The sequence below is a fragment of the Cetorhinus maximus genome, chromosome 13 (genome assembly GCF_964194155.1).
Source record: "Cetorhinus maximus chromosome 13, sCetMax3.hap1.1, whole genome shotgun sequence".
Taxonomy (NCBI): Eukaryota; Metazoa; Chordata; class Chondrichthyes; order Lamniformes; family Cetorhinidae; genus Cetorhinus; species Cetorhinus maximus.
In genome coordinates this window covers 58,061,977-58,074,486 of record NC_135891.1, presented here as the reverse complement: position 1 = coordinate 58,074,486, position 12,510 = coordinate 58,061,977, and the positions used below count along the sequence as shown (strand labels likewise).

The 12,510-nt window shown below is 41.9% G+C and overlaps 1 protein-coding gene across 6 annotated transcripts in view; it reads left to right on the top strand.

The window, feature by feature from the left end:
• The first annotated feature begins 1,164 nt into the window (after positions 1–1,164).
• The window catches only part of ncoa5 (nuclear receptor coactivator 5), a 42,487-nt gene continuing 31,141 nt past the window's right edge, over positions 1,165–12,510 (top strand). For 2 of the 6 annotated variants that reach the window (XM_078555411.1, XM_078555414.1), the window contains exons 1-2: positions 1,165–1,303; positions 5,293–5,502. In XM_078555411.1, coding sequence (XP_078411537.1) covers positions 5,310–5,502 — 193 coding nt within the window. In that variant the 5' untranslated portion in view covers positions 1,165–1,303; positions 5,293–5,309. Of the gene's footprint in view, positions 1,304–2,298; positions 2,772–5,292; positions 5,503–12,510 lie in introns of those variants that run through there. The other 4 variants (XM_078555409.1, XM_078555412.1, XM_078555410.1 and 1 more) reach the window with 4 other exon arrangements.

The following is a 12,510-nucleotide window of genomic DNA, read 5'->3' as shown; positions in this document are numbered from 1 at the left end:
GCAAAGCTTGAAGATTTACTGTGGGAGATAGTTTTTGTGCAGAATTTTGGAAATGCTCCTAGTTGGGTCCCTGGTATAATTTGTCTCTGAAACTGGACCCTTATCATTCCAAGTGAAAGGCCAGATTGTTCAAAAACATGTGGGTCATTTAAGGAGTAGAGAGACATTCCAACAACCAGTTATTCTGCCTGTAATTGATGTTGAACCTTTAATCCCTGAGGTGACAAATCGACCTAGAAAAGGCATATCTGATGTCCACTGTCTAAGGATGTCCCTGATGCTGCAGTTCCTGATCATGTCGATCCAGTGGGAGAATCTCAAGTGGTAGAGCTACGCTGCTCTAACTGAATTAGAAAACCATCTCAGAGGCTTAATCTTTAATCACATGATCTGTGCATATATGTATATGTTATGGATTAAGTGATTCTTTGTAAATAGGAAATGTAAAAAAAAACTATAGGGTGGGGAAATGTAGTGATTGTAGGTATAACCCTTTAGGGGTCACATGACTGTTCTGACAAATGAGCCCTAAGCACAGGTAACCCAGGAGGCTAAGCTTTCTAATCATTGACATGTTCCAAGTATGTGGCTTCTAAAAGAGCTCTGTAATAAAGGTATCTGTTTCAAGTAAGAAACCTGTCCTGTACATTAAGTTCATAACACATATATTCGAAATTTGACAGCTCAATTAATACTGCTGGAAACCTCATCGTAGGTCAGCTCTGAGTCTGTCAGGTTATCCCTCTGGTTTCTGCTGCTTCTGTTGAACTCAGGTGGGCCTAGAAAAAGAGCAGTGTATCCACCAGAATACGACCTTCTACGACCGTTGATAATATTAATATGCAAAGCTCACTTTGTTCCAAGGACTAGCTCCTCACCAATTGTGTTTAGTTTGGGGTTAGACGCTCGAAAAATGAGGTGGGTGTGTCAGACGATAATAATCACGGGCGCACTTCGAACATCCTAGCGGCGCGCTTATTTAGCGCTGAAAGCTGCGCACGCGCAGTCAACATTCCGTATAGCCCCGCCCTCCCAAAGACCTGCGCATGCTCGACAGCACGCTCCCTAGCCCCGCCCCTGGAACCTGCGCACGCGCAGACAGCTGCTGGGACCAACGTCTCTCTGGCGGACGCGCAGCTGGCGTAACTGTGCTCCAGGACGCATGCGCGAAAGCTGCTGCTGATTACATCTGAGAGGCGAGTGTGGCGGAGCGTTGAGCAGTAGCCGTTTGAGGAGACGAGAAAGTGTCGCTCACACAACAATCAGACCCTGAGGGTGGCAGTTAACTTCGCATTGGACAACGGTAAGGGATCCGCGGGCTTTTCTTCTACCGGCGCGAACTACCTAAAGCCACCTCTGGACGTTAGAGCGAAAGCCGCCGCCTCTCTAATGGCGTCTGCATTCCGTTTTCTTTCCGCACAAAGGGGCCGCTCGCTCAACATGGCCGACACAAAGGGGAATGGGGCGGCTTTGTGAAAGGCGACGTTGGGTGGAGGATGATAAACTGGGTCGAGGCTGGGACTGTAGGTGTGAGGAGAGTGAGCTTGGAGGAGCAGGGAGGTGGGCCGAGAGGTGCTGTCCGGGTCTGCGCTTTGAGCTGGTTGCTGAAGGCTGGTGCGTCTTAAAATGGCGGACAGTGTTATGTGGGGGCGGGAGAGTTAGCTCCTTCGTCAGTCACCGCCTCCTGACTCGTCTTTTCACCTACACAGGGGGACGTGTAAATATCCAGTGTTAAAACAAAATCTGTAAAATTAACACTAGGAAAATTTGAAGCCGAGTCTCCCACCAATTCGTCCCTTTTCAGCCAATCCGCGTTCCTTCAGTTTCCCATTCTCACCCTCTTGGTTCGTTGCGCAACAGTGAATTTTGAAAAGCGGTTTTCTTACTGAATCGGAAAGAGACTGAAAGGAGCAAATTACACCTATCGACAGGAATAACACCGCCATTCGATGCGACCATGGCTGATCTACCTCAGCATCCCCCTTCCTTGCCCCCTGGCAGGTTTGAAGGTGGGCAATGCTCACAGGGGGCCGAGTACTTCATTATTCAATCCAACAGGCTTTCAGAGATGACCAATGCTCGAAACAAGGTCGATCAAAATAACGTCTTTGGCGCCCGGCTTATCCAGCGGTTAGTGGTCGGTGCCCCTCTGAGTCATTTAAACAAAAACGCTTCGTTTGGTGGACGACCAGGACTCCGCGCGCAGGCGCAGTTCGCCAGCTCGGTTGGCGCGGTTTTTCTCTGGCGATTGCGTGGGACTGGGCACGCGCGGCCGGGCTGCCTGGGGCTTACGGAGTCGGACGCGGCGGCGTTGCCGGCTTTGCGTTTACGCGGACTCTAGGGGTTGAGGCGCTGGTCCCAGGAGACTGCGCTCCGAGTCGGTGCCTCCATGTCGCGGCGAGGAGGCTGCGGAAGGCGCGTCGGGTCTTCGCAGATTTTGCGAACGTCCATCTTTAATCACTCCCGATTATCAAACGAAACCCCCACCCCTTCCCGTTGCTTCCGTAACATGGCGGATGCCCAGAAGCGGTGAGGATGGGTCGGTCAGGAGCACTCGCGCGCTTGGGAGACCTGTGCGGCGGCAGCTGGACCCCAGCGGTGGGCGGGTGGGCGGGCCAGATGAAGTGAGCGAGGAGAGAAGAGGCGGCATCTTGTGGAGACGTCCGAAATTCCCAGACTGAAGGCAGCTGTTTTTTAAAATGGCCGGCGCTCCGTTGGGCACAAGCTCAGCGATTTTCGGATTTTACGTTCGTAGTATTTCAGCAAAGCGGGTAAGGGCACGGATTTCTTTATGCGTCACTGTGTCGAAATTGTACATTATTTACACCAATAGTTTGTATAATCAAACATCTGTAAGTTCAGTTGAGTTGCTATTTAAAACAGTTTAGCGGAATAAAAAAAAATCACTTACTCGTCTCCTTATGTGTGCTGATACTTTGGGTTGATTCGTGAGGCCGTGCGTTTCTACCTCTGAAAGATACCTTCTCAGCTGTGCATTTCCAATAAAGTATCTATCCATTTTGTAAGCTTTTTCTGTTCTACTTCTAGTGTTGCACACTTATTTTGGAGCTCAACGAGTTCAAGTTTGTACGAAAACTTGTTCACTTTCCACTGTTTCACATTCAAGTTGTAAATCGCAAACTTAAGCCGGAAGTTTCATATTGCACTACAGCAACATTACAGCTGGTAATCACGAAGGGCACAGTATTAAATACAAGTTCAAAATGTTGCGTATTCAAGTTGCATTTCAACACCATGCAGGTTTACTGTCAAACTTAAATTTGATCTACTGTGAATAATGTGTAGATTTTCAGAAGGTACCGCTCAGCATTTCATTTTCTGTATTCAAAAACAGCATCGTGACTGGTTAAACTTGATCATTTGTGATTGCTTGTAAAGAAATACTATTTGAGAGGATGTTATTCTGAAGTAGAAATCGTTTACCGTGCCCCTACCTATTGTAATGGGTAATAGTAAGCTCTTAAAAGTTGATTGTATGGCTCCCTGGCCAAAAATGAGAACCTGGGGTAACTTTAGTGGATCCAAGGATATTATTTTGATTCTGCACTATGAGGGACTAGCATGATATTTGAACTCTAGCCACCTTTAGCCAGCTGTAGGCAGAGAATCGCCTGTGATGGCTTCTCTTCCTGCTGTGCCTTGGGAACTTATCTGAAAACACATGAAGTAAAAAAAAAAGCAAGTTTTAAAATTGAATCAGTGTTCTGGTGGGTGATTGTTGAGTCTAATGCTAATCTTGATACAGACGATTTTCATTTCCCTCTGAGACCTCCCAGTATTTGGGATGTGTTTCATGAGATATGAAAACAAAATTCTTAGCAGTGAATGGAAGCATGTTTTTTTTTTGAGCTGCTTTACAATTTAAATGCCGAACATTAAGCCTCTTGCAAGTTAATCTGAGGGTATTGTTAAAATTTCCATATATAGCTATTAATTTTTATGTTTGCATAATCTGGCTTCAGTCTCTCTATGGTGATGCAGTTTAAAAAGAAACACTCCCTTTTTGGTGCATGCTATGTTTGCCTCACGTCATGTCTAACTCTGTTTTTACAAAAAAAAAATTATTAATCAGCTGCTGGGAAAGGCACAAGGGTTGAGAGCCTGATCAGAATATGATGGGGTGTCCGTTCTTTCTTGCTCTGTATTAAAATATAAATCAGAGGCTAAGATTGTTTTAAGGAATTGGAAGGTGAGATGTTTACAGATCCTGGGAGTGAGCAATGCAGTTTTAGCCAATTTCAATAACATCCCTTTAATGTAATCCTTACATGGTGCATAGCTATGAATTCGTTTCTACATTCAATCTACCTTCTGCTATAATTTCATTTAAATTGAACAGCGTTCTTGTTTAGATGGTGTGGACATCCATTGCCCATCTGGGTGAGTATAATGTTTTTTTCCTGGACTGTACTGACACGATACAAATGTGAATTTGGATGCAGTTGCTTGTCGGATCTGCTTGGGATATATTCTGTTGAATGTCAGGCACCAGTCCATGAGTACAAATCACTTTGTAAGTATGCTGTTGCTGATATACTGAGTTATACCCTTGCCATTTTCTTGCAAATCTACAATATTAGCAACTCCTTCATATGTGTTGGAGCATTTTCTGCGTCCTCATTTTTAAAGTAGGTATGATAGTGAAACCTAATAATCTTACAGCAGTTCAGATTTATATGTTCATTTTCAAGCCTGGAATGTTAAAAAAAATGGCTTTCTGCCAAAGCTACTGTTAGAGCTTAAGTTTTGCTTGATAATATTTTACGTGGAATTTAGTACCAGCAAACTTGGGTCCAGCTTCAGAAATAGGCAATGATACAAATTATCACTGGTTAATTTTCTATCTTAAGTTAATTTGGCAAGTTATCTAATTGCAATAGCTGGTGACGTTTTTAGTTTTGTCCCTGTCAATCTAATATTTCAGGAAACCAATGGGAGCTGGATGGCAAAGCTAAACTGTACAAGAGTGTTTGCTCAAATAATGTACAGGACTCAACTTTTCAGTTGCTGTGAAAGAGATGTCTTCTCTGTTTATCAAAAGTTAAAAGTGAATAGTATAAAAGTCTAGTGTTTTTGTCAGCTACCTACTGACACTAAAAATGAAATGCTAGAAATTATTTTTCTTAACCTGAATGTGGTAGCTCTTAACCTTCTGAAAGTCTCATCTAATTTTTGAAGTTGTCTTGCAGGGCACTTGGTAACAGTTTCCTCTCAAACATCTGTAATCTAATGCAAATGGCAATTTTCTCTCTTTTGTTTCACGTGGTAAAGCACGTAAAGGATTCTAAATGATGTCCCGGAGAAGAAGCAGAAGCCCATCCCGAGAACGTCGAATGCGTGGTGAACGTGGTGCAAGTACCAAGACTGACAGCGCTGATCCTCGAGATCTTGAGAGGCGCATTTTTGTTGGAAATTTGCCCACCGACTCCATGGTGAGGAAGGATTTGGAGGATATGTTCATTAAATACGGCAAGATAAATGGTTAGTATCTGGAAACAGACATTCCAACTGAATCCAGTACTTGATTTTTAATGTCCTACCTGTTACTACTTGAAAGGTATGTTACCACAATTTCAGAATTGAACTATAATACCTTTGCGCTGCTCGATGCTATTTGCTCCTAAGACGTTAGCGGTAGTTTCAGTTGGAAAACACCAAGACTAAGAAAATTATTGAGTCAGAAGTTTGTTCCTGATTGGGTGGAACAATATGCTAAAACAGTTTGAAGCTTTGGTTTGTCCATCCTTCCAGCCTGCGCATCTCTGAATTCCCATTTCACATAATGGAAATTCTTAAAACTTGCAAAGGGAGAGTGTTTTAAACAGGTTTTATTTGGAAGAGGTGAGTTTGGTTCTTCGACGTCGAGTTCAGTTGCGTTTGTACAGCACAATGATATGCACAAGTAGATGGTGTGCATAAAAATTTGTCTTTGGCCGTTTTCGTCCAGTGTTTGGTCCAGGGCTGAGGGAGAGAGTCAGGGAAACCTGCAAATTCCCTGCAGGTTGTAGACTCGCTTTCTGCAGTAAAAGTCTACTAACATTGTATCTACACACAGCCCAGGGTCAGTAGATTAATGAAATATTATATGTTTTCTCATTCATAAAAGCCAGAGTACCATATTAGTGCAACATAAAAGTACTGCTGTCAGAAGGTTAGTATGCACCCTTTAATCTTCCATGTAGGTCAAGTTCTGGCTTATTGTCCAGCACGCAAACTTGCATTCTGGTGTGAAATTAATTCTGCATGTTGCAACAGCTGCCTTGTCCTTTTATTGAGTTGCAACTTGAAGCCATTGTTGACTTAATCCACTTGAACTTATCCTCAATAACAGGTGATTCGTTACTCTTGATATCTCATCCATGGCCACTATCTTCATTTGAACCTGTTGTCATTACAACTTTTGACAAGTTCAATGCTGCAAGACCTGATAAAAGTTGATTTCACTTATGATAAAATCAGAATTGTAATCTTTCTGCTTGGAGTAGTGTTTTTGGTCAAAGAACAACATCAACAGTTTTGGATTTTGTTTTTGAGTATTGGAGATACAATTTAGGTTTTTTATAGAAGTTTGCAGCTTGCTTTGCCTGTTCCCAAAAGGAAATGACTCTTTTTCCCTGTAACTGCCCTTTAGGAAGAAAGGGCATTCAGGAAAAGTTTCATTTTAAATACAGCTAAGTGCTGATGGAGTTGGTTTCATTTTGTGTTTAGAGCTTTCAAGTTCAATATTAATGTCACTTTTGTTTCAGCTGCCATTGCCGCTTTGTAGTTGGATGGAATTTTGACCCCTGATTCTACTTGAATTTAGTAAACTGGACAAGTGAATTTTTCTAGTTTTTTGCTCCTGATCTGCCTAGTAACCATTGATGGAATTAACTTTTGTGAAACTCGGTAGGAGCAGGTTTTTGACTGATTCGCTACCTGGGTGAGTAGCATGTTGAAAACTCCACAGCAAAGTGAAGTTGAGACACAACCAGATCAGCTGTGGTCATAAGAATGGTAGAGCAGGCTTGAAGGGCTGAATGGCATTCTCCTGCTCTGAATCCTACGTTCCTAAAACGTATAAAGATCAACATCCAGGGATCACCATTAATCCAGAAGCTGAACTGTACTGCCATGTAAAGACTGGCTACAAAAGCAAGTCAGAAGCTGGGAAATCTGCGGTGACTAACTCGTCTCCTGTCCATCTGACATCTACAAGCACGAGTCAGCAGTGTGATGGTATATTCTTCACTTGCCTGGATGAGTGCACCTCCCACAGCACCCAAGAAGCTTGAAACTATCCAGGATGAAGCAGCCTGCTTGATCAACACTCTATCCACTACCATAAACATTCGCTCCCTCTACCACTGCACAGTGCATACCATATATAAGATGCGCTGCAGCAGTTTGACAAGCCTCCTTCGGCAGCACTTTACAAACCCATGGCCTCTAGCACCTCCAAGGACAAAGGCAGCAGATACGTGGGAACATCACCACCTGCAAGTTCCTCTCCAAGCCATCCTTACTTGGAACAATATTACGCCGTTCTTGCACTGTCTCTTGGTCAAAGTCCTGGAACTCCATTCCTGACAGCACTGGTCTTTCTTGCCACAAATGGCCCCACCACTTGCTCACCACCACCTCAGGACAATTGGGGATGGACAACAAATGCTGGCCTAGTCAGTGACATCCCCATCCCATGAAATAATTTTACAATCTGGACCTTCAGAACGCACCTAATGCGATTTAACTAATGTCTTCAGCTTATGTAGGTTACTAATGCATGTGAAGGCTGTGTCCTTGTAGATAGGATGTTTTGTACATCTGCATTGGTGGGGAGGAATGCGGTGTTGGAAATGTATTCCCTTTTCAAATTTGAGTGCCTAAGTTCCTCCTCAAAATAGTACACCTAGCAATGTTCAGTGTTTGCAATTTACTGACTTCAGGATGCTTTGGAGACTGCAATTAACTCTCCCAAGTATCTTTTCGTAAAGTAGTTCTCTCTCCAGAAGCCTGCTTGAAGTTGTCTTAAGCTTGTATCACTTCTAAACACATGTTGGTAAGATATTTCCATAAATGAATTGGGCATTAAGTATCATAGCCCTCTCTGAACAACTGCTTAACTTGATATAGTTTTGAGTGCAAGCCTTGATAACTGCCAGCATGAGTGTTGGTCATTAATGATTGCCATACAAAATGCCAATTCATCATCCATCAGATCAAAGGATCATTTGCTAAACTGAACCATAAGCATTTGATTAGGTCTGTCTGTTCAAGATGGAACAAATCTGTGCTATGAGGATTTTCAGTTATATTTTTAATGTTTGGGAATTGGAAATTTCATTTTTGGGATTGATTTACTTGGAACAAACTTTAGAAAATTGCTCTATTCTCCATATGATCTATTGCGAAAGAAACTTTGAGCAGTGCCAGTGACATTAAAGTTAGGAGATGTGAAGGCATCTTAATCGTGGAGGAATCTTGGGCTGTAAGTTCAGACAAAAGATGGGATACTTTATACAATTGATAAAAAGTAGTTTGGACTAGTAGGTGCACATGTCAAACTACAACCTGCCTATTAGTCAAGTTATAAAATGTAACCAAATAAACTAAAGCTAGGTGTGACTTGGAATTGTGAAAATTAGTGTATAGTTTTGACAGCTGTCCCAAAATCTAGTCCACGGTCATTTCTAGTAACTTTTTTTCTCAAGTAGCAAAGCTGACATTGAATTTTTTTCTCAGTTTATGTACATTTATTTCTCTGTTTACTGATTTTAGTGACTGAAGGCATGTTGCATGCAGATTCCTTGCTGTATTGCCTAAAATATATTTTTTGTAAGTTGACTGGCACAACAATGACAAAGATAATGGTTGTAATTAGGGCTGACATTCCATTTGTTCCAGACCCTAGAGATATGAAGATGCTCCAGTGGGCAGCAAACAATGAAAGGACTATAATTGGCCATTTGATTAATCAAAACTTGGTCCTAGCCTCCCCAGTCCGGCATAAGACACACTAGATTTCCAGTGGTATTGCTAGCTCGGTAATGTCTTCACTGTTAATATTTTACAGATGTTTGGCTTTTTTAATACAGAATATTAAGTTAAGGGTGGCGCATGCTATTTGTCACCCACATTGTTTTGGCCGGTGGGAGGTAGAGAGAGAGAATCCGGGGTGGTTACCGTACTTGGAGCATAATGACGGTCTGTCCCATCTCAGCAGCATCCACTGAAGTCACCAGCATATTGGATATCACAGCCATGTTCAAAATCAGGGTATAACATTCATTGCTAGCATTGAATCTATAGCAAGGAGAATCATACTTTCTCAAAAATTCCTGCATTGATATTGAGTTATCTTTGCAATTTGGTTTTCCCACCATGCAATAGAATATGCTTTCCAACACAAAGGGTTGCAGGGTGAGAAATTTCAGCGATTTGGCGGAACTTCGGCTTTTTGATTATGGAGTTCCTCCCTTCGAAATGTTTTTCTGACCTCTGCCCCTCCCTCTTTGTAGTCCTTTGCTTGCTTTTGCGTGTGCATAATCCAATGTGGGTTTTTTTCCTGCTTGAATCTGATTGCAACCGCTGACTGTCTGCTTTGGAGACAGCCAGAACAATTATCGGTCAAGTGGTACGCATCAGATTCCCGAGACCGACCTTTTTCACTAGCCTGAGGAGATGCCTGTTTGGGTGATTTTGGTGAATTTTGTTGTAGAGGCGGAGAACTTGGATAGGATTTGTAATCTGTTCCTTATATAGATCTGTTAATCCAAAGATAATAGTTTACAGTAGTTGATAGGTGAACAAGATAGGTGAACAAAACCATTAATTAAATCACTGGCAACTGCTGTAGTTTAATTGTCATCAGTATTTAGAGTGGACTATCCAGTTACACTTGCAGGAATATGGTCAGATTTTGATTTTACTGATTTCTCTTTTGACCTGATTTGTGTAAAATCCTTTATTCTCCTGAACAGCAGTACATTGAGAACATTTTTGAACAGCAAATATATAGATGAAAAAAGCTTTACTCAATGCAGACAACATTGCACTTGGATGATTTTTCCTATTTTTCAATGATGTTTGTGCAAGCTAATATTTTTAACTAAAAATATACAGGTTATAATGTTTACATTGTCGAGATAAAAATCCCTGGCCCAGGACTAAAAACGTGCACCATTAACTTGCCTGCCTGCTTGGCAAGGTTCCTTTCAGCGATGTGATGACTCCTTATTTACCCCACCAATAGAAACACGGATGATACTTTCAAGGGGTGAGTTTCCCTCAGTGTTGGTGTCTCGACCTCTCTTTGAGCCCCCCCCCCCCCCCCTCATTAAAACCTATCTCACCCGTCCTAAGATTTCTCACTTGCCTTGGTGTCAACTTTTGTCTGATTGTGTTTCTGTGAAGCACTTTTCTCTGCATTAAAGACATAGATGCAAGTTGTTTGTTGATTTGTGTGTTTATACCTAGGGTGTTGAAAGGCAAAACCAAACCAGTTAGTTAGAGCAGTGTTTTTGTAAAACTGCTGACAGTGATGTCCTGTTCTTAGGGACTTCTTCCTGTATTACATGCACTGACTGCATTGAATGCTGAGGTCATTTTGGTGTTTTGATAGAATATGTCCAGAAGGGAAGGTAAACAGGAAAAGCTTAATGTTTCCAGCCATTTGAGTTTTAATAATTTCAGCCACTTGAAGTGGCCTGGAAAGATTTGCATTTCACTACAGGTCACAAGTACTATAACTTTTCGGTTCCTCGCTCTGCAGTGACTTTGCTTTGTGCTTTAACATGTGCATGATTTCTTGTCACAATTTTCGCGCCATTTTTCATCTTTACCCACACTCATCCTGGAACTGAAGAGAATGTCATTCTTTGACTAATTTTATCCACAAATCTTAATACAAGCCTCTAGACAATTGGTGATTTTAAAATTAATTCTGTCTGCAGATGGAATTGTGCAAATTCATAGAACTGATGAAGCAAGATCGTTTAATAACCAGATTTGAAACAACAATTTTGAAACTGATGAATGGACAGTCATGTAGCTATATTCATTTGCCCTCCCATTCTACAGGGGCAATTTTAAAGCACTATAGTCTACACAATGTTAATTTTTCTGTTTAATGCAGTGCTGCCTTTGCATCCTTGGCTCAACTGAACATTCTTAACTGAAAGCATCAATTTGTTGTAATCTCTAATTTTAGTACATGGGCACTATTTTCAGTAGATTCTATAGCTTCTGTGCTGGCTAATAAGTCTTTTGATTGCCTTTTCTATTCCATCTACTTGATGCACAATTCTGATGACCTCTTCCAAAGATGGAAAGCAGTATTATATGCAGTTTAAGTTTCAGCAGTTAAATATTTTTAGTTTGAAGATATTCTTTGCAATAAATTTGAATTCACTGAAGGGGCCATTGTTGACATTAGTTTGATCGGCATCAGATTGTAGCAAGAAGGAAGGGGGATGATTTGCCTGATGTCTATACATATGCAATGGGAGTAACTAAACCATAGTCATGAGCCCAAATTCTGGCCAGCATCCGCGGCCTGTTTGGATGACTTAGGCCATTGGAAGCACACATCATCTGAGTATGGGTAACCCAGCAGGCCAATATGAACAAATTGAGGAATCCAGGGCAGGGCCAACTGCACTAATCGTATTTTAGTTTTTTAGTATCCAGCAGTTTTAATGCCTAGAACTCAAGTGAAGCTTCAAACTAGTTTTCACATTTTCCAACTTAAAGATCTGATTTATGATTGTTGCAAATCATTCCCATTAGTGTAACACTTCAATTTTAGGTTTGAAAATTGCATCTAAAACATTGCCTAGCATTACATGAAGACCTGGGCATTGAATTTCAAATCATACACTGGTTACTGCACTGACAGAGGTCATTCGGCTTGTCGTGTGCATGTTGGCTCTCTGCAAAACCAACTCATCCAGTCCCACTGCCCCATCTTTTCTCCCTAGCCCTGCAAAAGTTTTTCTGATCAGATGATTCTCAGATTCCCTTTTGAAGGCCTCAGTTGAATTGGCCTTCACCATACTCGGGCAGTGGCGTTCAAAATCCTATTTGCTCGCTGCAGAAGAAGGTTTTCCTTCATGCTGCTTTTGCAAATCACCTTTGGCATTCTGTATCATTCCACCAATGGGAATACAGGTTGAGAATCAGTTAACTGAAATTCTTGGGGTCGATCAGTTTTCGGACACCACAATTAGGCCTAAGCCTAGGCTAGCTATTGTCTAAAGCAAATAAACTGGCTAGAAAAGTAAGATGTATCACTGAATAATAAGCACAGGGTCCCTGTAATAAGTTCCCACCTGTGGCACCATCTGCAATTCTGCTTGAAGGAGAGGGTTTAGAGTGTTGATGTGCAGGCAAACAACTAGACTTCCTGCGCTGAAGGTTGGATGAGGTTTGTGTTGGCTCAGGTCAGGGACTTTATGCTCTAAAGGTCGAAGAGGTTCAAAAAGGGTGTGGTGTTCGGTTTTCAAATAAAGA